The sequence below is a fragment of the Carcharhinus amblyrhynchos genome, chromosome 2 (genome assembly GCF_965287045.1).
Source record: "Carcharhinus amblyrhynchos chromosome 2, sCarAmb.v2.hapA, whole genome shotgun sequence".
In the NCBI taxonomy this organism is placed as follows: Eukaryota; Metazoa; Chordata; class Chondrichthyes; order Carcharhiniformes; family Carcharhinidae; genus Carcharhinus; species Carcharhinus amblyrhynchos.
This window is the reverse complement of record NC_137325.1, coordinates 51,246,694-51,274,461: the sequence shown is the minus strand read 5'-3', so window position 1 is coordinate 51,274,461 and position 27,768 is coordinate 51,246,694. Positions and strand designations below refer to the sequence as shown.

At 41.9% G+C, this 27,768-nt stretch overlaps 1 protein-coding gene across 3 annotated transcripts in view; it reads left to right on the top strand.

The window, feature by feature from the left end:
* The window catches only part of osbpl3b (oxysterol binding protein-like 3b), a 189,864-nt gene that overhangs the window by 36,841 nt on the left and 125,255 nt on the right, over nt 1-27,768 (top strand). For all 3 annotated transcript variants that reach the window (XM_080205471.1, XM_080205481.1, XM_080205461.1), the window contains one exon: nt 26,057-26,297. In XM_080205471.1, the coding sequence (XP_080061597.1) occupies nt 26,205-26,297 (93 nt within the window). In that variant the 5' untranslated portion in view covers nt 26,057-26,204. The remainder of the gene's footprint in view (nt 1-26,056; nt 26,298-27,768) is intronic.

The following is a 27,768-nucleotide window of genomic DNA, read 5'->3' as shown; positions in this document are numbered from 1 at the left end:
ACATGAACCATCCTGTCATTTGTGTAGTATGTGTACAAGAGCTAATTTTCTGATTTATTCTCATTCCCAGTAAAAAGATCATACTCCTAACTTTCAGGGTATAGATTTTTCTAATGTTTAAAAATGGACTTCAAAAGTAGACAACATCTATCAAAGATAACCACAGTGGTTAGCACTGCTGCCTCACAGTTCCAGGGACCTGGGTTCGATTCTCGGCTTGGGTTACTGTCTGTGTGGAATTTACACATTCTCCCCCTGTCTAACTGCGTGTCCGCCGGTGCTCCAGTTTCTTCCTCAGTCAAAGATGTGCGAGTTAGGTTGAATGAATGGTTGTGCTAAACTGTGCCTTAGTGTCCGGGATATGCAGATTAGAAAGATTAGCTGGGTAAATATGTGGGGTTACAGGGATAGGGTCTGGGTGGGGTGGTTGTTGGTGCAGACTTGTTGGGCTGAATGACCTCATTTCTGCACTGTAGAGTTTTTATAAAGATCAGGTGATCTCTGATTTCTGCACAACAATGGATTAACTCCCATCTGAGCATGCTTTTGGAAAGTCAGCGATATCTCCTGGGTATTTGCCAAAACTCTCAATCTGTCGACAACGAAGGCAGTGTCTTCAAGCTTCACATTTTTAGTAGAGAGATGTGGAGAAGCAAGTTTAACCCAAGGAGTGAACGGTCACCATTAACATCACCTCCCGCCCCTTCCCGCCCTTTCCCATTGCATAGTAACAGCTCTCAACTTTGAATCATTTGTGTGAGCCATTGAAGTATTGATCATGTGGACATATGATCAAAACTGACTTCAGATATATCTTGTTGCTGAAGAACCAGGGAAAAGCTGTCAATCTGAAAATTAGCAGGTCAGCCGAGGAACCATTCCTCCAGGAAGAAGATAAAGTTCCTGTCTAGACAATCAGTCAGTCCAGTCAGTGAAAAAGAGAGGCTAACTTGTTCTTGCTTGCAAAAACTGATCTTAACAGAAGCTGAGTATGACTTTGTTGGGAAACTTGGAGGCTTCCTTTACATTTCTGTGTGTGACATGAGTAAACATTCTTTTGATTTTAAACTTGCCTAAACACCTGTTTCATGATTGTCCTTAAAATCAACAAGGTTTCAAATGTCCCCTCTAAAACGTACCTTGTTGCAGATAACCGAGAGGTGTGAAGGAAAGAGAGAAATTATCCCACCATCCCTCCCTGTATGTAACATAATGGATTTCTTAAAACTGCTATCAGTGGAATGACTTTCACTAAAAGTTTTTATTTTTGATTACAGCAAATATCTGTAAAAATCATACCGTCACTTGTATTTATAGGATGTCTTTAATGCAGTAAAACTTCCCAAGTTACTTCATGAGAGTATTATGAAGCAAAATTTGACACCAATTCATATAAAGAGATATTGGAGCTAATAATCAAAAATCTTCATTCAAACAGTAAAGTTTTAAAAGCCTCTTACAGAGGAAAGAGAAGCAAAGCAATTGTTGGGTGTAAGGAGGGAAATCCAGATGTTTAGGCCTTCACAATTGAAGGTACAGCCATCAATGGTAGAGGAATTAAAATTGATTGCTCAGAATTGGATTTGAATGGATACTTCAAAAGGTTTTAGAGCTGGAAGAGCTATGGAGTTGGGAAGGGACAAGACCATGGAGGGATTTGAAATGAAGGATTAGAATTTTTAAAATGGAGGCATTGTCTAATTGAGAACCAGTGAATGGGACCCTGACTGATTTAAGGATATGCATAGCAGTGGTTGGATGACAAATGTATGCAGGGAGAATGTGGGAGAGCAGACAGGAGTGCACTGGAATAGTCAAGAGGGGAGATAACAAAGGGAAGGAAAAATGCAGCCTTGGTGATGGTTCAGAATACATTGTTGGGAGCTTATCTTGGGCTGGGTGGGTGGGAAGTGGTGTTCTGAACAGCAGCGTTCCCAAGAGCATTGACAAGGCTGGAGAGTAAATTATCACCTGCCTAGTTAAATATTTCAGTTTTACGCATGATTGCTTTTGTACACTTGTGGGGAGGGGCACATTCACATATCTCACTTTTTATAAGATTGTACATTGCACAGAATTTTCTTCTAACTTTCCTAATAACCCAATGAATTGCTTGGCTATATAATGTGATTGTAAGCCATGCAGATCTTTGTGTTTTGCTTCATTCCCGATGAAAACTGAATTAGTATTTCAGTGGCATCGCAAATAGCTTGGTTGAGTGAGGGAAAAAACCTCAGTTGGTGCTCTTGCCTCTAATTATTAACCATTGATCTGTGCTGCAGTTTACTGCTTCAAAAAAGTGCATAGGTAAGTTGAATTGAGTAAGTAACTGCTACTGTTTTTAGTTGCAAGTAATTATGTAGACTCCATTAAATGCGTTGTGTTGCACTGCTCTTCAGGTGGAGAAGTGTAGGGCTATCTATGGATCATCTAATTATTTTCAGTTTTCATCTTCCCTTTCACCTCCCAGTGTGTACGACTGCCAAAATCAGTTCAGATCAAAACTTGCTGCAACTAAATAATATGTAAACATTATGTTAGCAGCAGCGTACACTGTGAATTTTAAAATAAACCTTTTTTAATGTATGCTCCAAGCCAGAGTTTAGATTGTGAAATGAAATGGTGCAAACAATGGAATCTTATTATCTGAAGAGCATCTCATACAAGTGAACATTTCCGATTTCCCATATCAGCCACATGCAGCTTTGATAAAGATGATTACTCACGTGGAGGGAGGGGGGGCTATTTTGTGCTGTGGATCAGTGCCCAACAGGAATTAGACTGCAGCCATTCATCTGACTCTGCTTTCATCCTGTAAGCCTAGATGGGGTTGAACTAAGTATTGGCCAGTGACCAATCCTGAAACCAACCCAATCTCTCTCTTGTCCCCTCCTAATCTTTCCCATTCTTTTCTCACACAACTATAATTTTAAAAAATCCCAGCATTACTTTAATAGTTTACAAAGTCAGCGAATGTTGGAGAAACTGAGCAGGTCTGACTGCATCTGTGGATGAAAAATAGGCTCTCTCTTTCCCCAGATGCTGTCAGACCTGCTGAGTTCCTCCAGTATTTTCTTTTTGTTTCAGATTCCAGCATTGGCAGTATTTTGCCTTTACTTTAGTAGTTTGCCCAGAGAAAGAAAGTCACTAAGGAATTAAAGTAGAATCCCTACAGTGCAGAAAGAGACCATTTGGCCCATTTGAGTCTGCACCAGCTTGATGACAAGCATCCCACCCAGGCCCAAACTTCTGCCCTAACCCCATAACCCTATGTATTTATCACAGCCAGTCCACCTACCTGCCTATCTTTGGACAGTGGGAGGAATCCCAGGCAGACACTAGGAGAACATCCAAATTCCACACAAAGCTGGAATCGAACCAGGTCCTTTGGCGCTATGAGGCAGCGGTGCCATCGTGCCACCCTTAAAGATACAGCACTATTTGCTGTGGAAGGTAGTTGAGCTCTTGGGAGTATAATTTTGTATTAGCACAGAGAATATTTATGCCTCATGATAACATTTTCTTTTGTTTTATGGATTTGCAGCTATTCCAAAAAGCCAAATTTTCTTTTGTGGCCAAATATCACATTGACTTACCACAGCCTTTCTATTCTCAGAAGCAGCTCGTTTCTTGTTGTTGATCTTAGTTCTGTGTGCACTTCCTGACTATTTCTGTTGCCATACAGTTCTGTTGTTTGTATGTTAACTTCCTTTTAACTTCCAGTTTATATTAGAAAAAGTTGTAATTGCATCCTCTGACCAGTAACTGTGTTGTAGCACCTCAGTTTTGCATCTTCCAAGTGCAGTTTGTATTTCAGAAAAGTTCAGATTTTTAAAATATGTTCACCATAACTTTTATCTTATACATAGATATATTTAGCTTCTTGTTATCTGAAGCCCTAACCTGGCCTTGACTCTGCAACACTACCAGAGATAGGGTAGTACTCTTTTTTTCCTACTCACTTTGATAATATGACAAGCCACTGTGTAAATACAAGCATCTCTTCACAAAGTATTCATTCTATAATTGATTTTAGTCCAAATCCAACTGACTAAAATGTTTTGTACATTTAGAATCAGGAGGTGCTGGTGTATTAGTGTTGTCACTGGACTACTTATCCAGAGACCCAGGGTCCTGGGTTTGAAATACACTATAGTAGATGGTGAAATTTGGACTTGATAAAAATCTAGAGATAAAAGTCTAACGCTGATCATGAAACCATTGTTGATTTGTCATAAAGACACACCACTTTTTTTTTGTGTGCGGTCATTAGCCAATGCTTATTTAATCTGGTCTACATTTGACTTTTAAATGTCTCTGAAAGTGTCTTGCAAGTCACTTTGTTCAAGGATAATTAGAGTGGCCCATTATTAGCACCCACATCCAATGAATACAAATATAATTCATGCAATTAAATGCTTTGTCGTTGAATTTACAAAAAGGATGTACATTCATACAAAAGAATATTAAGAGTAAGGAATTGTGTTGGGGATCTGATCAGAAACTCCCAAGGTATGTTATGCATTTAGCTTAGACCCCAACTGTTTTTGATTTTGGCACTATAGAATCATAGAATCACTACAGTACAGAAGGAAGCCATTTGGATCACGAACCTGCACCAGCAACAATCCCACCCAGACCCTATCTCTGCAACCCTATGCATTTGCTCTACTATGTCCCCCTGACACTAAGGGGCAATTTAGCATGGCTAATCAAACTAACCTACACGTCTTTGGACTGTGGGAGGAAACTGGAGCACCCACAGGAAGCCCTGGCAGTTCAAACACTGGGAAAACATGTAAATTCCACACAGTGACAGTGACCTGAGTGCAAGCACAAGGTATTTCTCTCCAAGTATGGTGCAATTAACCCACTTGCAAGCTTTTGTCAAAACAAACTTTATTTAAGAACATAGTTAGAATATAACAAGAATTAGCATAACTTTTACCAATTAAAACACTTGGACATGATAAAGTATAAGTTTAACAGCTATCTATTCCAATTTAAAGCAATATCCCCACAGACGTATACCCTTCAGAATTAGCACAGAAAACAAGTATGTTCACATGGTGCTAAATTTCCATCCCTTTAATACTTCTGGACAGAGATCCAGGTAATAGTTTCCAGAAAAAGTTATATTCTCAAACATTAGTATTCAGTGAAGTAAACCTAGTCTCTGGCAGCTCCCAATCTCCAGATTTCAGAGGGGAAAAAAGAGACACTGCTCTCTCGCAATTCCTCCAATTATCATTTAAATAGAACTAACCATGAATTCTCTTTGTAGCTGCAATTAATTATATGATCCTACCTGTCAATCAATCTAATCAACTCCTATTCTGCAAAACTCCAGGAGAGAACACAAAAAATAATGGAGATTAAAACAAACATTGAAGCAATTAAGATCGATTATATTGCTGCAGTAACAGAGGATACCGGTTATAGACAGTGCTACCAATTAAATAGAAGGGACTGCTCAAAGCATCCTGCACAGAAATAGTATTGTCACAATTGGAAGGTTTTTTGGGAATGGTTTATGCAGTGAATTATGAAGAAACTCATGACATTTAAAGGAGGACATTAAAACAACTAAAAATATTCCCCATGAAGTAACATATGATTTTGAAAATTGGATATGTTACTGCTCAAACTGATCAGTTCATCTGATTAGTCACTTCAGAAGAAAAGGTGAATTAATAATTACAGTAGGAAGTAATTAATCTGTTTCTTGCCTGATAAAGATCTCGTGAGGTTGCTGTCGCTGTCAGTGTAAGTTATGCACCGTTTTGATTAAAATATTTAAAATTAGCCAGGAAAGAGATTTTAATTTATATATATATATACCTTTGTGACTTTAGAGGTCCCAGAGTGCTTTACACCCAGTGATGTACTTTTGAAGTGTAATTGAGGAAGTGTGCCAACCAATTTTTCACAGCAAGCTCTCTGAGAACAACGTGATAATGATCTGCTAAGTTGTTACTGTGATGTTGATTGAGACGTGAATATTGATAAGGACACTGGGGATAAATCTTTTGCTCTTTTTTAAAAATAGTGGACCTTTTTATGTCCACTTCATGAGGGCAATGGTGGTGTAGTCATAATGTCACTGGGCTAGTAATCCCGAGGTCCTGGCCAATACCCTAGGGTCAAGTCCCATCACGACAGTTGGTGGAATTTAAGCTCAAATGTGAAAGCTAGTTTCAGGGATGGTGACTATCATTGATTAGGGTTCACTAATGTCCTTTAGGGAAGGAAATCTGCCATCATTGTTCAATATGGCCTACATGGGACTCCAGACCCGCTGCAATGTGGTTGATTCTTAACTGCCCTCCGAAATGACTTTGCAAGCCATTCGGATCAAGGGCAGTTAAGGATGGGTAAGAAATGTTGGCCAAGAAACAATGCTCACGTCCCATGAAAGAATAAAAAAAAATCTTGAATAATCTTGAGGTTAGAAAGAGTCTCAGTTTATTGGCTCGTGAAGAGTTTGATAGATGAGTTGTTTGGAGTCTTGTGCACTCTCCAATACCTTCTCATCCCTATGCATTTTTCTGCTGAAGTCTTTTGATTTGTTTGTTGCCTTTGTAAACTACCTCCATTTTGGTCAGCCACAAATAGGGTTTTCCATGAGCGTATGTTTGAACTCTTCTGAGGTGCTTTGAGGACATCCCTAAAACATTTCCACTGTCTACCTGGGAATCTCCTTTCACAGTCGAATTCTAGGAAGAGCAGTTGCTTCAGGAGACTGCAGGCATGTCAGTGAGAGTAACATCTCAACGCCTGGCATCTTGGCTTGGAGAGGATGCTGCTGTTGGACTTTGTCTTGTTACTGGATTTGGAAGACCTTGCAATTTAAGGAAGTATTAGAATGACATGTAGAAAATCATAATACAATCACATGGGGTCCACATCATTTTATTTGATGTCCACAAGCACACTTTTGTCAGTGAAGTTATTAGATAACAGTCAGAGAGAGGAATGTTAGCTTTCTTTGCCCTGTTAAAGAGATGCTGTAGATAATTGTGGAATCTCCACTGCCAACATGGTAGAGATTAATTTGCTCAGCACATGCTGGAAATGGATTCTGTGGATTTCCAGATCTGCTTGACCCAGTTATTCACTTGACATTGTGCAGCCATTGGAAGAGCAAATGGCGTAAATTTTTAAGTTCCAGAATTTGCTGGGGATGTAACAATGAGTTAATTTTATGCATAACATCGTTAGTACATTAATCAGAAAAGAATTCCACCAATTTGTAGTGCAGAAAGAGAGACAGCCTGAGTTGGGAATCAGCACAATTTTTCACAATGTTCTAATGTTAACCCTGCAAAAAAAAGCTCACTGTCAATCCCATGTGACTTTCAAGAAATTGCTGCATTTACTCCATAAATACAAATAAAATTCACTACAGGAAGTTAGAGCTGGTATTCCATGGTGCAAGAACCTGATTAATGGAGCGTTTAAAAGCATTGCAATGCTATTTGACAGTGAAGGCCTAGAAGGGGAATGCATGACACTGGAGTCTCTTTCCTGCAAGTAATGGAAATCCCGAGTTAATTCGAGTTAGTTTTTTCGGTATGCAAAAAAGATACCGGCTGCCCTATTGGTCATTCATGGTTGATTCTATTGTCCAGGTGATTTAATTGTGCCATTATCAGGGCTCGCTTCTGGCAGTTGGTGGTACAAAAGTTTTTTTGAACTGAAAGATGAGGAAAAGGACCCAACTTCGGGCTGTGCTGCAAGATGCCATGCAGTGACAAATTCTGGCCTTTCTGTTGTTAATCTTGCTGTTCTCAGTGTGATGCATGACTGGCTAGGTATTTGTTGAGATAAAAGTAAATACACCTATTAGCAACAATTTGTAGGCAAGAGGTACAGCATGGCTATTCAATTACTAAAATATGGGATGCATACACAAATGCACACAATTCTGGCTGTGTCTGACATATTTGGGAGTGTAAGGGATGCAAGTAGTGTTATGGGATGATGATCTAGGATTATATGTACTCTGACAACATGCAGCTTGACTTCACCGCAGCAACTCTTGACGACGCCACCTTTTTGCTAAATTATCAGACTACCTGTCTGACATTAATTACCAGAAGGGCAAAAAACTTCCTTAATTTACATACTGGGAAGACTGAAGCCTTGTTTTTGGCTCCTGCTCCAAATTCCATTTGCAAGCTGCTGTCTCCTCCCCATATCCTTGGCAACAGTCTGAGACAAAATCAGTGTTGACAATCTTGATGTGATTTTTGAACACAAGACAAGCTTCTGAAAACCTGTTTAGGCTGCCACAAAGACTGCATAATTTGGCCTCAGTTCAGCTGCGGCTGAAACCCTCTTCAATGCCTCTGTCACACGTCGAATTGGCTATTCCCATTCCCTTCTGGTGGGCCTCCCGTCGTTTGCACTCTGTAAACTTGAGGTCATCTGAAACTCTGCTACCTATACCTTAATTAGAGCCAAGTCTTGTTCCCTTATCGCCCTGTACTTGCTGATATATTGGCTCCCAATCAAGCAACATGTTCATTTTAAAATTCCCACCAAATGTTTCCAAGTCCTGCCATGAACTTACCCCTCCTTGTTTCTGTAATTGCCTCCAGCCCCATCACCCTCTGATATTTGCGCTCATCTAATTCTTGACTCATGAGCATGCCCCATTTTATTCCCTCCAGTGTTGATGGCCACGCCTTCAGATGCCCCTGTCCTAAATTGTAGAAATCTTTCCCTATGACTCTCTACCTTTCTTCCTCAAAAACCCTCATTAAAACCCACCTCTGAGGGAGCTTTTGGTTACCTGACGTAATATCTTGAGCATCACATTTTGTTAATTCTCCTATGAAATGCCTGAGTACATCATCTTACATTACAGACAGTTAATGCACATTGTATCTCTGCAAACAACATGCTTTTTCTTTTTGAGAAAAACAGTAGGGAGAGGAGAAAGATGGATTCATTTCAACATTTGGGGCAAGGTGTTGTCAATATGAACCCAACCATGATGGCACTGACCTTTTATTGAGCTTCATGCAACTTGGGTTTGGATGAAATTCATTGTGCATGGTGACAAATCACAGGAGAGCTGAGAGTCTTTTTAATTCAGGCACACTTGAGAATAAATTTTTAAAAATGGAACTATGAAAAGTATCTTCCCAAATTGAATACTGGAAGATATTGCGTACAAAGATAACATTCCATACCACTTGCATACCATTTTATGAAACCTGCTTAATATGATCTTTTGTTTTTATTTTCAGCAATTTGCATTTTTGTTTCATAGTGGACTTGCAATATTTGATTTTTGTTGTCACTATTTTTTCATTAGAGAAGTACTTTCTCCTGCTCCTGTCCAATGAATGACTAAGTTATTGCTGGAACTGATGTAACATTTCAGAATATTTTTCTGATGTCTTGTCTCCAATGAGCAACAAGTAAGGAGCTGATCTGTCGTCATGGCCCAACTGTGGAATCAAGAATCCCTAATAAAATTGAAGTTGATGGGCATCAGGAAAAACCTTGCACTGCTTGCTGTGCATGTCACAAAGGAAGATGGTTGAAATTGGATGCCAATCATCCCAACCTCAGGCATTGCTGCAGGAGTTCCTCAGGGCAATGTCCTCAGCCTGGCTATCTTCAACTGCTTTTTCTTTGTCCTGCCCCTCTTTCTAATGTCAGAAATGGGCATGGTTGATGATGATTGCACTGTGTTTAGTTCCAGGCTGAAATCCTCAGATAATTGGTACCTTTTTGCATGTAACAAGATCCAAACAATTCAGCTGGGCCGCTAAATAGTGAGTAATACGCCACATTTAGCAATAAGTGACTACACCCAAGAAGGGAGAGTATAACCAACTGCCGTGAATGTTCAACAGTGAATCAACGTTTGATTCATTCTGCGCTGACATCCTGGGTTCATAATCAAATTAACACACTGTGTGGACACAGCAGCAAGTCATTATGTGGAGCCTTGATTTTCATGATCCTGATTTGGACCAAACAGAGGTGGTACTAGAAGAAATGGCTACTGAGAGGCTGGCAGAAATTCCCACCTCTGCCCTCAGCCATTTTCACAAGGGTGACACTGGAACCTGCTCACCCTTATAAAGGAGGAAACTAATAGCATTGTGGGCTCATTGAGAGGTCACCAAAGGTATTCTTTTATTTCTAATGGAGCCAGCTGTTGAGTTTTACAGCATTTTCATGGAGGTGTGGGCCATGGATTGGAGGCATGGTAAAGGTGAGTAAAATGATTTTTGTTCATTTTACAATTTAACGTGAAATGCTACAGCGTGAATTTATCCCTGCTCGTTAAGGTGAGTCATTGCGGGGGGGGGGGGAATGAAAATGAAGATGAGCTTAACTTGCTCACTCTGGATTCAGCCTGCCTCCACTAATGTCTCATGCCTGCTACCTTCAGGCCACTTGGGGCCCCGAAACCAGATGATCTTGCCAGCTGACAATCTTTATAATGGCAGGATTTGTCCTGATGCCCACCTCCAGTGTGGAAATCTGAATAGTGAGTGGCTTAACCACATGATGTCTTAAAGTCCATCAGCCATCTATAAGACACAAGATAGTGATGGGAATCCTCTCCATTTGCTTGCGTGAGTGCAACTCTAACAGAATTGAAACTCATCCAAGGCAACCAGCCCACTTGATTAGCACTCCGTCCACCACCTTAAGCATTCATTGCCTCCACCACCATCACACAATGATAGCAGTGCACAAACCTACAAAATGCACCGCAGCAAATTGCCAGGACATTTTCAACAGCATCTTTCAAACTGTGGCCACTATGCCCAGAAGAACAAGGGCAAAAGATGAAACAACTTTTGGAATGTCACCAAGTGCATGTTTCCCTTTTGACTTGGAAACCTATACCTATACCTGGAATTCCCAATCTAACAGCACTGTGCAGAGGTTCAAGAAGATGGCTCGCTGTCACCCTCTCAAGGACATTTAGGAGTGGACAATTAATGCTGGCCTTGCAGGTAATGACTATAACGTTGATGGATAAAATAAAAGAAAAGATTGATAACTGCAACTATTATAATTCCACATGATCTCACTGTAACCAGGAACCATTTATCTCCAACTCTTTTCTATGTGGTTGTCAAGTTATGTAAGTTGTGCGGTGTGTCCCGAATATTGTTAGTTTTCTGTCTGGTTCTGTAGAATTGCGGAATCTATTGCTCGCTCACTCACTCAAATCAATAGTTTTGTCATTTGTCCACAAATTTTTAAAAACACTAAAGAAAGCAGAGTTTATGTGAAATTTAACTCGCAGCCCTGACGGGAGGGCCAGTCTGTTTTGAAATGTATGTTCCTGAACAAGCGCTCAATGTCTCCAAAGCCAAATTGTAATTAAGATGGAGTTCATACTGCGGGTATGAATTTGAGACTAATACCTACTTTGTGATATGAGATCAAAGAAGCCAAGTCACTCTGCCAGATTACTTTGAGGTAAGTTGAGCTTTTTGGGTGGTGAAAGGCAACACATGCAGAGCTTGGCTCTCTGATTAAATTTTAATAGTGAAAAAATGACTGCTTTCCAAACTCTCCTTTTAAAATGGCATTTAAAGGTTTGCTTTGTAATGGATGTGCTTGTACTGTAGTTGGTATGGAGCTGAAGCTCAATGTCTTGACCTCCTTGCAATTATAGTGTGCTGTAGGTTTAAGCAACTTCAAACCCAAACTGCAGTAGAATGACGTGTGTTCCGTTGTTCTCTATAATATGCTTGCATGGTGGCTGGCAATGTGGGACTACACAGTGAGTCTGTACAGTATATCAGCTTCCCATTTTTGTTAGGATAGGAGTGTAATTTTATTGAATGTTAATATGCAGTTAGTTTCAGGAAGCAAACGTTTTCTGGTATTAATATCAGTTAATACTGTAATTGAGGGGGGCAAAATGTAATACTTCTATGCCTTGCAAGACCTTTTTTTTGTTCGGAAATTTTAGGAGTTTCTGTGGATCAAGACTCAAGTTTATTTATTAGTCGCAAGTAACTGCAGTGAAGTTACTGTGAAAATCCCCTTGTCACCACATTCTGGCGCTTGTTCGGGTACACAGAGGGAGAATTTAGCACGGCCAGTGCTCCTAACCAGCACGTCTTTTGAATTGGTAGGAGGAAACTGGAGCACCCAGAGGAAATCCATGCCGACACTGGGAGAACGTGCAGACTCCGCACAGTGATCCAAGATGGAAATCGAACCCAGGCTGCTGGCACTGAGGCAGCAGTGCTACTGTGCTGCCCCCTCTGGATTCTCTGCTGTTTAGAAGAATTGGAGAAAATATCATTGAAAATTATAACATTTTTAAGAGTTTCAAAGGATGAATGTTGTAGACTGAAATATCTTAAGGTAAGGGTCATAAATACAGGATGAAGAGTTGGTCAATTTGCAGTGAAAGGAAGAGAAATTTCTTCACTTAAAGGATTATGAATTGTTGGAATTCTCTACCCCAGAGGGCTGTCGATACACAATTGAAGTATATTTGAAACTGTGATCAATAAATTTTGGGTATAAGGATATTAAGGGGGCAAGTGGAGTTGATGTACAAGTTTAACCATAAATTTCTTTGGATGGCAGACCAAGCTTGGCGACCCATTTTGCTTACTCCAGCTCCATACTCTTAGAGCATGGCAGCCTGTGTGCTGTAGTGAAAGGGACATTTTTATGTCCAATTCCTTCCAAAATTGAGCTAGTGATGTCTTAGAGTCCGACACTCGAGGATATTCAGTCCATTGAATCCATTCCAGCTCTCTAAGTTAACCCTCAGAGCTGTTTCCCCATTCTGTTTTCGTAACCCTGTATGTTTATTGCCCCCACTTATGTCATATGTAACAAACTCCAGGTCATTACCACTTGCTGAGTTTGGAAAAGTTCTTCTTTGTATCTTTCCCATATCTCTTGCTCGAAAGCTTAAATCTGTGTACTCTGATCATCAGACTGTCAGCAAATGAGAGAAGCTTTTCTTTATTGAAACTTGTGATCGTTTTGTATATCTCTCAGATCTTTTCTCCAAGCAGAGCAAACACAACTTCTTCAGCTTAACCTTGGGCGTAACAGTTCTGACTGTCCTTCCTAAGTATTGTGGCAAGTTCTTCTATTATCTCCACCTTCCCTTAACTTGGAATGCATACTAGCCATCGGTGGTAACATAGCATTCGTAAGCATAGCCAGCCTTTCAAATGCAGTACACCCTATCAGTTTCCATTCATCCATTACGTCTATTATCTCCACTCCTCCTGATATTTTGTTGGCATTCTCTTTCTTGGCAAATAGTGATGCAAAGTGCTTCTTACGTTTTCAAGCTTTACCCTGAGCTGCATGTATTGGTCATCACCATTGTCCCTAATATGCTTGAATCCACATCCTACTCCCCTTTCACTACTGGCATGTTAGTAGGGGTTTCCTTTCACGTTAACTGCAATTCTGTTCTTTATTGTATTTGACCTGGTTCTCACTGGAAAAATTCATCATATGTATCTAATTGCTTTTCTAATTTTGTTTCATCATATTCTGTATCCCCTCTTGCAGGTTCCTCTACCTTTCTTCCTTGGTGAACTGCACCTAGCCTGTACCTGAAACATTTTTTTAAAGATTGCCATTGTTTTCCTGTCAGTATTTGACCCCATATTAACCTGGCTAGATCCTTAATCGAGGAATCACCTCCCTAATTGAAGTTGGCTCTCTTTGGGTTCTGCTTTAGATTCTCCTTTCTCTTCTCCATTACTTACGATGATCACCCATGACTTGCTGCATAGGCACTTAAAATGGATAAAAGTAGCATCCAATACCACCGGCACATAGCTACCAGATCAAATGACTGCACGTAGCTTCCAGATCAAATAACTGGTAGATTGTGATAAGCAACTCAGGTGGATATCCTCTCATTAGTAAAGCATTCAAGGCGCCACCAAAATATAATAAATAAGGCTGACAAACTAAAACAGCTGTGTTGGAATATGAAGTTGTGGCAATAATAGAAATGTTTAAAAACAGTGAGGGTTGGGTGGTTGTTTACCATATGTTTTGGTGCCTTGAATGCTTTACTATTAAGAGTATACCAATCTGAGTTGCTCATCACAATCTACCAGTTATTTGATCTGGAAGAATGGTATAGTAGCTATTTGTTGATGGTATTGGACTCTACTTTCATCCATTTTCAGAGGATCATGTCTTCATGAAAGTGTTTGTGTAAATGAGGGGAAAAGATTTGCAATTAATTACTCCAGAACTTGGGGAGGGGACTTGGGGACTGTTGTCAAATTAGGGATACCCTGATTGGACAGGGGAGGAGAATTTTTTTCTGTCTGAGGACTTTGGAATTCTGCCTCTGAACACAGTGCAAGTGGGGTCACTGAATAAGGCAGAGTTAGATTCTTGTTAGACAAGGGAATCAAAGGTTATCAGGGGTAGATGGGGACTGTGTAACACAACACGAACAAATCAGCCATGACTTTATTGAATGGCAGAGCAAGTTTGAGAGGCCAAATGCCCACTCCTCTAGTTCATTTGTCTGTATAATTAGAATATGTAAATTTCAGTGGTTTTGAGTTTGCAAAGGATTTTGTGCTAAACAAGCAGAAGCAATAAACGTAGAGAAAATTCACTTAGTGGAAAATCTGCTTGAGACGGAACATAATGCTGAAAGATATAATTGTGATTTATTCAAAAATGTCAGTGTTAAAACACTGATCCTCTGAATTCATTCCTGATAGCTTTGACTTTCACCAGAAAGGAAGTTGCTATCAAGCTAACCTTGTTCAGCACATTTTCATCAATATTTCAACTGAATGTCATTCTCGTCTCCAGGCGCAGTATATAAATGTATTAACTGAATGACTTTCTTGAGCTGAAAGGCCATATGCTGCTAGAAGAATAATTTGAGGAAAATTCAACCGAGAATCACCTGTCATTTATACAACCTGGCAGAGTCAGACGACAAATCACTGAGTCAATCATATCACATTCTTTTGACTTCTGCTACGGTAAAGATATAAGTCCTTGTTTGGATATTCCATTTAGTTTTGAACCATGCTGAACACTATTGACTTAATTTTGAAGTACCATCATCATCAAAAGATGGGAAATACCGCAGATACCATTGACAGGGATATGGCACATTGCCAGCTGTACAAAGGGGTTAAACTGTTGTGTGTGTTATACTCAGAAAAGACTGCCTGGGGTAAAAAAAAAATGTTGATCTGAAATTCTTGCAGTATCATTCCTTCAGAATATTTCTGACACTGGGGAATATAGTTAGGAATAACTTTTTTTTAAGAAGAGAACCATAATTGTTAATTTGTAAAGCCTCTCAGTGGTAATGTTGACTGTGTTAATCTCAGCTGTGTTTGTCAGTTCTACGTTATGTACACAACGTAGTGGAATGTAGATTCCACATCTAAAAGTTTGCATACTGTGCTTAAAACTATAAATCATGCTCGTTAGTTAGTTATTTGGCACCTGACCCAAATAAGATGTAGAGCATTACTGTAAATATATTTTAAAAAAAAGTATTTGTGATTGAAATGCAAAGAAAATATGGAAGTATAGCATATTGCTTTTTAGGAAATGGAGAAAGATGTGCAATCTGACTAATTCTTGCTTCTGTTATCTCACGAGAAGAACAATTATAATTAAATCATTTAGTGTGGATAGCTTTCAGATCAGTCCTCCATGTTATTTCTGCCAATTGGCATCAACATCCTCTTGCATTGTAGTTGCTCTTGAATCCTAAGCATCGATAACATTAATGTTTTTTATTCTATTTATTCCAAGGTTTACTTTCATTTGCCTCATTTTGAAGTATTCAAATTTATCTTTCTCAATTTGGTCCTTTGACATCGGGCTGGATATTTTCCTTTAATCTCAGCGGTCTTTCAAGAGGAAAGTGGGTCATTATCTGAAAAGGGAAAAAAATTGCAGGGTTACCAGGGAAGTGGCACTAGGTGGATTGTTCCTTTAGAGAGCTAGCACAGAAATGGCAGGCAAAATGCTGTACTTGATTCTGTGATTTATTGGTGAGAACCAAGTACAGAACTTGGTGTAGCTTGCTGGACACACAACTGCTGCATGACCAGGTTACACCTGAGCTCTATTGCCAAACAGGTTTTACCAGGTTACAGATGCAAGGGACTGGGAATACGTAGATAAGGCAGCATCTGAGGAGAGAGAAATAGAATTAATATTTCACATTTGTCTGAACTGGAAATCCTGCGGCTGCCATGTATTTTCCTGTAGAGATTATTGTTTGTTTGTTTGTTGCTGGACAAAAGTAAAGACATATATTTGTATAGTACTTTTCCATAGCCCCAAAGCATTTTACAACTAATGAAGTATTTTAGAAGTATAGTCACTGCTGTAATGGTGGAAATACTGCTGCAGTTTCATAAATAGCGCAACGATAAATGATCAGGTATTCTACTTTAGTGATGATGGGCAATATAGAAATCACTGCTAAGTCTATAATTTTCTAACTTCACCCTTCAACTTGTTATAGAATCCCTCCATTGCAGTGCATAGGATCCCACCATTCGGTCTATCAAGTCTGCACAGACCCACCCAGGCCCGAACCCCTTGATCCCTATTTATTCTTGCTAGTCTCCCTGACCGTAAGGGGAAAATTAGCATGCTATTAGTCAACTGCTATTTGGAAGTAGGTGTATTCGAGCGCTATGTCGGTACAGATGGTCGATGTTCTGTAAAACTAACATTTAGCTGGCTTTAGCTTCGTGGACAAAAGATTTATCATGCTTGTGAATATTTCCTAGCTCATAGAAACATGGAAAAACTACAGCACAAACAAGCTGTTCGGCCCACAAGTTGCGCTAAACATATCCCTACCTACTAAGCTTACCTATAACCCTCTATCTTACTAAGTTCCATGTACTTTTCCAAAAGTCTCTTAAAAGACCCTATCGAATCTGCCTCCACCACCACTGCCGGCAGCCGATTCCATGCACCCACCACTCTGAGTGAAAAACTTACCCCCGACATCATCTCTGTACCCACTCCCCAGCACCCTAAACCTGTGTCCTCTTGTGGCAACCATTTCAGCCCTGGGAAAAAGCCTCTGAGAATCCACTTGATCAAGACTTCTCAAATCTTATACATCTTATGCATTCCTTTGCTATTTCATTACCCTCTTCCGCCCATCATCTTCCGGGTTAGTGTTATCCATAAATTTGAACAACGTTGTTATTTTCAATTCAAGTTATCATAGAGACATAGAGATTTACAGCATGGCAACAGTTCCTTCAGCCCAACTTGTCCATGCTGCCCTTTTTTAAATCTGTAAGGTAGTCCCAATTGCCCGCATTTGGCCCTTACCATGTAACTATCTAAACATTTTTTAAAAGACAAAATTTTACCTGCCTCTATTGTTACCTCTGGCAGCTTGTTCCAGAAACTCACTCACCCTCTGTGAAAAAATTGCCCCTCTGGACCCTTTTGTATCTCTCCACTCTCACTTTAAACCTATGCCCTCTAGTTATAGACTCCCCTACCTTTGGGAAAAGATATTGACTATCTAGCTGATCTATGCACCTTTATTATTTTATAGATCGCTATAAGATCACCTCCCAGCCTTCTATGCTCCAGAGAAAAAAGTCCCAGTCTATCCAGCCTCTCCGTAGAACTCAAACCATCAAGTCCCGGTAGCATCCTATTAAATCTCTTCTGCACTCTTCCTGGTTTAATAATATCCTTTCTATGAGAGGGTGACCAGAACCGTACACAGTATTCCAAGTGTGGCCGTACCAATGTCTTATACAACTTCAATAAGACGCCCCAACTCTTGTATTCAGTGTTCTGACCAATGAAACCACTCGTGCCAAATGCCCTCTTCATCACTCTGTCCACCTGTGACTCCACTTTCAAGGAGCTTTGAATATGCACAGCTAGATCTTTGTTCTGTAACCCTCCCCAATGCCCTCCCATTAACTGAGTAAGCCCTGCCCTTGTTCCATCTACCAAAATGCATCACCTTGCTCATTGTTCTCCGGAGCAGTCTACCTGGTGGCCTTGGTGAGTGTTGGATTTACTTTAAAACACTTTCTGACTGCGCTTCCGGTTCGCTGGGTTTCTGTCTGTGCATTTTACTTCCGTACCGGAAGTTAGGTGAGGGGATAGTCAGGAAGGGAGAGTGGGGGGTATAAAAAGAAGGTAGTGGTAGACAGCGGGCAGCGTCGGGAGCGGGCAGCAGAGTGAGTGGGGAGCTGTTATAAGGGCTTTGGCTTGCTGGGCTTAGGCGAGAGCAGGCTTAGACGAGGTGAGTTGCAGTTTCCATCTTTCCTGAGTTGCATTTCGACACATACAAACCCAAGGGAGGTTGGGACATGGCAGGGGCTATGGGGAGGAGCGTTAGCTGTGTTAGGTGCCACATGTGGGAATTCTTAGAGCAATCACGTCTCCCGAAGGCCCACATCTGTGTCAAGTGTTTAGAGCTGCAGCGCTTGAGGGCCCGGGTCAGGCAACTAGAGGTGCGTTTAGAGGATGCGTTTCTGGTCAAGGAGAATGAGGAATTAATGGCTAGGAACCATGAACAAGTGGAGGTCCCGGGGGCTGAGGAGCAGGATGGGTGGACAACTGTTAAGAGGAAAAAGATGATTAGTCCTGGTCCACAGACCTCCCCAGTGGCCCCCCAAGATTCATCGACAGGGGCACAAAAGGATAGACAGGAGGGCCAGACTGACTCAGAGGGACGGAAGGGGGCTGGCAATGTGATAGTGGTAGGGGATGGGAGGGTCAAAGGAATTGACAGGAGGTTCTGTGGGCAGAAGCCTGACTCCAGGATGGTGGTCTGCCTCCCTGGAGCAGGGGTGCAGGACATATCGGAAAGGATAAAGGGAATTTTGAAAGGGGCGGGGACCCTGGCAGAGGTAATAATACACGCAGGGGGGAGGGACGTAGGAAGGCGGAATAGGGCAGATGTACGCAGGCAATTTAGGGAGTTGGGGTCCAAACTGAAGAGCAGGACCTCCAGGGTGGCATTCTCTGGGCTGCTGCCTAGTACCGGTAGGACTAAGAATAACGAGATCATGCAACTGAATGCATGGTTGAGGGATTGGTGCAAGGCAGAGGGCTTCACTTCTGTAGACCACTGGGAGGTATTTGTGAGAGAAGGGCACCTGTACAGGAGGGATGGGGAAAATTTGAATGGGAGAGGGACAAATGTCTTAGCAGGGAGGTTAGCTGGAGTGCTTAGGCAAGGTTTAAACTAATAGGGAGGAGGGGTGGGGATGAGACTGATAGCTCATTAGACACTGGGGTCGGGAGTGAGTTGGGTGATAGGGTAGGTTTGGGTGAAAGGAAAATTATCAGCGAAAAAGAGGTTCTGAGTGGCACTGGTGGGTTGTCCTGCGTCTGTTTCAATGCGAGGAGTGTGACGGGTAAAACGGATGAGCTTAGGGCCTTGATGTTTGTGAGGCGGTTAGATGTGGTGGCAGTAACGGAGACATGGTTACGGGAAGGGCAGGACTGGCAGCTGAAATTTTGTGGAGAGTCTGCAGAAGGATCTAGATAGGCTGGGCGAATGGGCCAGGAACTGGCAAATGGAATTTAATGTTGGCAAGTGCGAGGTGGTCCACTTTGGTAGGAATAATGGTAGGAAGGACTATTACTTACGGGACGAAAAACTGCAGCAGGCAACGGTGCAGAGGGACCTCGGGGTCCTTGTGCATGAGTCGCAAAAACCCAGCTTGCAGGTGCAGCAGGTGGTCAGGAAGGCAAATAGGATGCTGGCCTTCATAGCGAGGGGGATTGAATATAAAAGTAGGGAGGTCTTGCTGCAGCTGTATAGGGCATTGGTGAGGCCGCAGCTGGAGTACTGTGTGCAGTTTTGGGCGCCGCACCTGCGCAAAGGTATTTTGGCCTTGGAGGGAGTGCAGAGGAGGTTTACTAGGCTGACACCGGAGTTGAGGGGGTTGAGCTATGAGGAGAGGCTGAATAAACTAGGCTTGTACTCGTTAGAGTTTAGAAGAATGAGGGGAGAACTCATTGAGACGTATAAGATGATGAATGGGATGGATAGGATAGAGGTGGAGAGACTCTTCCCGCTCAAAAAAGACAGTAGGACTAGGGGGCACAGCCTCAAGATAAAGGGGGGGCGGTTTAGAACGGAGTTGAGGAGGAACTTCTTCACTCAAAGGGTGGTGAATCTCTGGAATTCTCTGCCCGTTGAAATGGTGGAGGCTACCTCGCTAAATATTTTTGAGACGCAGGTTGATGGGTTTTTGATGAGAGGGGATTAAGGGTTATGGGGAGAGGGCGGGAAAGTGGAACTGAGCCACGACAGATCAGCCATGATCTTATTGAATGGCGGGGCAGGCTTGAAGGTCTAGATGGCCTACTCCTGCTCCTATTTCTTATGTTCTTAATGTTCCTGGGTATAAGTGTTTTAGGTGTGACAGAGGAGGGTTGAAGAGAGGTGGTGGGGTGGCGCTGTTAGTAAAGGAGAACATCACAGCAGTGCAGAGGGAGGATAATATGGAGGAGTTAGGGATTGAGTCGCTGTGGGTGGAGTTGAGGAATAAAAAGGGAGAGATTACGATGCTAGGGGTGTACTATAGGCCACCCAACAGCCCGAGGTCAGTGGAGAAAGGTATTTGCAGAGGCATTTTAGATAGGTGCAGAAAGAATAAGGTGGTTGTAGTGGGTGACTTTAATCTTCCTGGAGTGGATTGGAAGGTGCTTAGAGCTGGGGGTACGGATGGGGAGGAGTTTGTAAAGTGTGTGTTGGAAGGGTCCCCAGAGCAGTATGTAACTAGCCCGACTAGGGAGGGGGCTATACTGGATTTAGTGTTGGGTAATGAGCCGGGGCAGGTGGTTGAGGTTGAGGTAGGCGAACATGTCGCTAACATTGATCACAAGTCTGTCTACTTTAGGATAAAAATGGAAAGGGATGAGTGCCGTCCGAAGGGGAGGGTGCTGAACTGGGGGAAGGCGAGCTATAGCCAGATTAGGAGGGAGCTGAAGGACACTGGGAGGGGTTGTTAGCTGGCAAGTCCACAGTTGGTAAGTGGGAAGCTTTCAAGGGCAAACTGATAATGTTGCAGGAAAGACATGTGCCGGCAAAGAGGAAGGATGGGAAAGGCAGGATTAGAGAGCCGTGGATTACGGGGTATCGAAGACTTGGTCAGGAAGAAGAGGGAGGCATATGTTAGGTCGAAACAACTGGGAACGGAGAGTGTGCTGGAGGAATATAGAGAGAGTAGGAGGGAGCTAAAAAGGGGAGTTAGAAGGGTGAAAAGAGGGCATGAAATGGCTTTGGCCAATAGGATTAAGGAAAATCCAAAGGCATTTTACTCTTATATTAGGAGCAAGAGAGTGGTTAGAGGGAAAATTGGTCCTCTTAGGGACAAAGGAGGGGAGCTATGTATCGAGTCTGAGGGAATGGTGGAGATCCTGAATGAATACTTTGCGTCGGTATTCACAAAGGAGAGGGGGTCTGGTGTTGTGTAGTGTCTTGGAGGGAGCTGTAAATCAGTGGAAGGAAATATCCATTACGAGGGAGGAAGTGCTAAGGTTTTTAGGTAGCATAAAAACGGATAAAGCTCCGGGGCCTGATGGTATTTATCCCAGGCTGCTTAGGGAGGTGAAAGATGAAATTGCTGGGCCTGTGACGCAAATCTTTGTCTCTTCCTTGGACACAGGTGAGGGCCCAGAAGACTGGAGGGTAGCTAATGTGGTACCGCTGTTTAAAAAGGGTAGTAGGGATAACTCTGGTAATTATAGACCAGTGAGTTTGACATCGGTGGTAGGGAAATTATTGGAAAAAAATTCTTAGGGATAGGATGCATGAGCATTTTGGAGCGTTGCAATCTGATTAGGGATACGCAACATGGCTTTGTTCGGGGGAGGTCTTACCTTACGAATCTGGTAGAATTCTTCGAGGAGGTGACAAGAACGGTTGACGATGGGCGAGCCGTTGATGCCATCTATATGGATTTCAGTAAGGCGTTTGACAAAGTCCCTCACGGTAGGCTGGTAGAAAAGGTTAAGGCACATGGGATACAAGGACAGGTAGCTAGGTGGATTGGAAACTGGCTGGGCAATAGGAGACAGTAGTAGTGGAAGGGTCCTTTTCTGGCTGGAGGTCAGTCACCAGTGGTGTGCCGCAGGGGTCAGTACTGGGACCTCCTCTTTGTAGTATATATAAACGACTTGGAAGAGGGCGTACGTGGTATGATCAGCAAGTTTGCGGATGACACTAAGATGGCAGGATTGGCAGATACCAAGGAGGAATGTCAGGTGACACAGCAGGATATAGATAGGTTGGTATATTGGGCAGATAGATGGCAGATGGAATTTAATCCTGACAAATGCGAGGTGTTGCATTTTGGAAGGAATAATGCAGAGAGGCGTTACATGATAAAAGATAGACCGATTAAGAGTATAGAAATGCAGAGGGACCTGGGAGTGCAGGTGCACAAGTCTCTGTAGGTGTGAACACGGGTAGAGAAGGTTGTGAAGGAAACTTACGGTATGCTAGCCTTTATAGGAAGGGGTATAGAATATAAGAGCTGCCATCTAATGCTTCAGTTGTACAGAATGTTGGTTAGGCCGCATTTGGAGTACTGCGTCCAGTTCTGGTCACCTTGCTACCGGAAGGACGTGGAGACCCTGGAAAGGGTGCAGGGGAGGTTTACCAGGATGTTGCCTGGCATGGAAGGACTGAGTTACGAGGAAAGGTTGGAGAAACTGGGGCTCTTCTCCTTAGAAAGACGGAGATTAAGGGGGGATCTGATAGAGGTGTATAAAATAATGGAGGGAATAGATAGAGTCAACAGTGGTAGGCTTTTCCCTAGATTGGGGACAATTACGAGAGGTCACGATCTAAGGGTGAGGGGGGAGAAGTATAACTTGTATACTAGAGGAAGGTTTTTCACGCAGAGGGTCATGGGGGTATGGAACGCGCTACCAAGTAAGGTGGTGGAGGCAGGCACGTTGGACTTGTTTAAGGTTTACTTAGATAGACACATGAGCGAAACAGGGATGGAGGGTTATAGTAGAGGGTATTAAATAGGGTCAGAGCCTCGGGACGACACCGGAAATGTAGTATTACATGTTAATGTTTTGTCTCTTTTAATCCACAGGTGTCGGTCCACCTTGTTGTCAAACAAGGGGCATGCACACGGTGGGTCGTGCGTGGGCTGCTCTTGGAGGTTTCGAGAGTGGCCTCGTACTTCGTGTCGTTGTGTGTGCTTAATCCTGGACCAGCAGACGGGCACCACAACAGCTCAGTGACTATCACTGCTAGCTGTGCAGATACATGGATTTGGGCCTGTGTCTGTGGGAGTTTGCGCATTCTCCCTGTGGTTGCGTGGGTTTCCTCCCACACCCCAAAGATGTGCTCTTAGGCTGATTGGTGTACCAAATTGACCCTACACTATTCTCCCCTGAATCTGGCTACATTAGGGGTTCCATTCACATACCCACAGGGCAGGGTAGGTGTAGGAAAATGCTTTGTTGAAGGGGCGGCGTGGGCTTGTTGGGCCGAAGGGCCTGTTTCCCGTGCTGGGTTGTACTTTGTTCTTTGCATTTATCTAAATTAAACTCCATCTGCCATTTGTCAGCCCACTATCCCAATTGATCAAGATCCCGTTGCAATCCAAGATAACCTTCACTGTCCACTATGCCACCAATCTTGGTGTCATCTGCAAACTTACTAATGTTGCCTTCTACATTTTCATCCAAATCGTTAACATAAATGACAAGTAACAGTGGAGTTGTTTATGTCGAATATAAACTGTAAGTCTGCTCCAAAAATCCTAGGAGCATTCAAAATCCACTGCATCCTTTTGACCTGACAAAACTGTCTTAAATGTGATATTGGATGATTGTGTGGAGTTTGCATGTTCTTGTGTCTGCGTGGGTTTCCTCCAGGTCCTCCAGTTTCCACTTGCAGTTCAAAGATGTGCAGGTTGGGTGCATTGGCCATGTCAAATTGCCCTTTAATGTCCCAGACTATGTACATTAGGGGATTAGTGGGGAAGATACATGGGGTTACGGGGATGGGGCCTGGGGAGGTTGCTGTTTCGGAGAATCAGTACTGACTCGATAAGCCGAACGGCCTCCTTCTGCCCTGTAGGGATTCTATGATTCATTGGTGCCCTTCTCTCAACATTATTCATTTCCACGTTGTTCCAATAATACCAATCTTCAAATCCATGCTAGATTTGAACCACTTCTTCCAAGTAAAAGATGCCCATGAAATTTTTACCTATCTGAGCTACTCTGAGGCAGCAGAGGTGAAAGATGGTAAGAAAGTCTGTGGTTATGTAATGACAAAGGCAATATCAATTCTTAAGCTGTTATTCCAATAAAAATGATTGCCTGCTGAGCAGAAATGTTTGGAAATTGCAAGCTGACCAAAAGAATGTTAATTTATTTACACCAAAACCTCTTGGCATAATACCCTTAATATAGAAAAATCAGGCTCGGTGCAGAATATACACCATCTTGAATTTCAAAAATCCATTTTCAGATTAAAATTGGGTTTGTTCTGATGTTGTGAATGGTAGAATAAAGAAAATTACAGCACATGAACAGGCCAGTTGGTCCTCCAAGCCTGCACCGACCATGCTGCCTGACTTAGCTAAAACCCCCTACCCTTCTGGGAACCATATCACTCTATTCCCATCCTATTCATGTACTTGTCAAGACACCCCTTAAAAGTCACTACCATATCCGCTTCCACTTCCTCCCCCGGCAATGAGTTCTAGGTATCCACCACTGTGCAAAAACAAAATCTATTTCGTACATCTCTTTTAAACCTTGCCCTCTCACTCCTTAAAACTATGCCCCCTAGTAATTGAATCTTTCACCCTGGGAAAACGCTTCTGACTATCCACTCTGTCCATACCTCTCATAATCTTGTAGATTTCTATCAAATCTCCCCTCAGCCTCCGTTGCTCCAGTGAGAACAAACCAAGTTTCTCCAACCTCTCCTCGTAGCTAATGCCCTCCATACCAGGCAACATCCTGGTAAATCTTTTCTGTACCCTCTCCAAAGCCTCCACATCCTTCTGGTGGTGTGGTGACCAGAATTGAACACTATATTCTGAATGCGGCCTAACTAAGGTTCTATAAAGCTGCAATACGACTTGCCAATTTTTAAACTCAATACCCTGGCCGATGAAGGCAAGCATGCCGTATGCTTCTTGACTACCTTCTCCACCTGCATGGCCACTTTCAGTGACCTGTGTACCTGTACACCCAGATCCCTTTGTCTTTCTATACTCTTAAGGGATCTGCCATTTACTGCATATTTCCTATCTGTATTAGACCTTCCAAAATGAATTACCTCACATTTGTCCGGATTAAACTCCATCCTCCATCTTTCCGCCCGAGTCTCCAACTGATCTGTATCCTCTGGTCCTCATCACTATCCGCAAATCCACCAACCTTTGTGTCGTCGCAAACTTACTAATCAATCCAGTTACATTTTCCTCCAAATCATTTACATATATTTATTACAAACAGCAAAGGTCCCAACACTGATCCCTGAGGAACACCACTTGTCACAGCCCTCCATTCAGAAACATACCCTTCCACTGTTACCCTCTGTCTCCTTTGACCGAGCTAGTTTTGTATCCACCTTGCCAGCTCACCTCTGATCTCATGTGACTTTACCTTCTGCACCAGTCTGCTATGTACTTTGTGTTGTAGTTGATACAAAAGATTTGCAACAGCTAACTAATTCAGCTCAACACTTGGGCCTCGTTTTTATTGTGTGGATTTGGCCATCTAGAACAGTCTATTGGTTAAAAACTGTACACTGTCCATTTTCTCTGCAAAAGGATTGTATTGTTTTTGATAATTAAGAAACACCAGGGTTTTGATGGTCCATCAGAGTTTGCAGCAATAACTTGACATTTTTCATTCTTGGAAAACTGACATTGTATGGATTATAAAATGGTTTTGAAATATTAGTTGTTCAATGTTTACATACTACCGACTAATAGTTTAGATATATAACTTAGTCTGTAGTTTTGATTTTTTTATTAGAAAAGTATGTGTATTTAATCTGCCCATTATTGTTTTATAGGATGAAATGCTGATTAAAAACTACTGAAAAAGGACTCCTCCTCACTTAACCTGAGGCAATGCTTGCTGTTGATGTGGAAGGAACCAAAAGTATTTTGATTTGAATTGCTAATTGAGTGATTCCAGAGAACATCCCGACCCACGCCATCATGAACAGCGATGAACAAAGCATTACAGTGCCACAGAAATTACCAAGCCCCAGCCGGAGTTCCAGCAGCTCATTCAGACCAGATATTCGACAGGTACACCATTTTTTTGTGTGTTGTGTACCCTTAGTGTATGTAAATTAACATACATGACAAAGTCATACCTGCAGCCCTCAGCCACGTGCCCTTAACAAAAAACAAAGTGAATGGATGTTTTCAAACCAGGCCTAAAACTCCCATGGCGCCTACAAATGTTTGATTTTAGCCATTTTCTTTTTGCACAATATTAATGGAATAGAAACATTAACTAAACATTAACTCTGTGTAATAGAATGTTGTTTTGGTGTAGTGGTCAGTTAGTTCTGTGCAACAGAATACTAAATAAATGAAAAAAGAGCAGGTGTGGTAGCATCTGTGGAATGAGAAACAATTAATATTTCAGATTAATCTTACACCAGAATTGTTCCGGTATCTGTGTATTTTAGATATACTGATCTATGTTCTACACAGATATTTTTCTAGTAATTATTCTAAATCAAACATTCAACTAAAATTAAAGTTAGTGTTTATGCAACTTGCATTTTCATTGAGACTACAGCATAAATCCTAGCATTTTATTTGAAAACAAAGTGGAGATTGCTGAGGTATTTGCGATTATGCAAAGTATTTAATTGAACATTTTAGCCTGCTTTTTAAGATAATATAGTTTAATAAGGAATGTCTTTACAAATAGCTCTGAATGTTATGAATTTATCTATCTTTTAAATATAAATCTTTGTATAACAGCCCACCAAAGGATTACTTCAGACGATTCTCTCTGCGAGACTTAACACTAAAATAGATAATGATGTAACACTTCATGATTAAATGAGGCCTAATAAGCAAAGGGAGCGATTTCCTCTGTTCGCTATTAGTAATGAGTCATTAGGATATGTAAAACAAAAGTGTTTGATCTCCCAACACCTCCACTTAAAATTGCATCTGTTATGTAAAGTGAATTTAAGTTGACCGAGATGATGTGGGTTAGGCCACCTGTTCAGGTTGGGAGTAAAAGGGTGGGGTGGAACATGCACAAAATTTTCTGACTGGAGTTTTTTTAATAATTTAGTAGGCTAGTAGCAAATTAAAACTTGCTTGAAGAGCATGATCTGCACATAGAGAGCAGGAAATCCATTGAGGTTGCAGTTGCTATCGAATGACGCATTGTTCTATGATAGGCTAGAGATTGTGTGTTCACAATAATACAAGAAAGATGTGCACAGTGCTGTCTTTTCCAATTGAAAAAGGTTGTTGATTCTGCTGCGCAGATGCCCAATGGAAGGGGTGGTTCTTAGGAATGAAAGCCATACTCCAATGAAAATAATGATTCAAGCTGTAATGAAGGTGATTGCTAGCTAAGTGAATGTGGTCATCCAACCCTTCACACTTGGCTCTGCATTGGGGTTCACATTAGAAAATATATACAGCTTAAATATGGTGGCACAGTGGTTGGCACTGCTGCTTCACGGCACCAGGGACCCAGGTTCCATTCCGGCCAAAGGTTACATCTGGTTGCTCTAATTTCCTC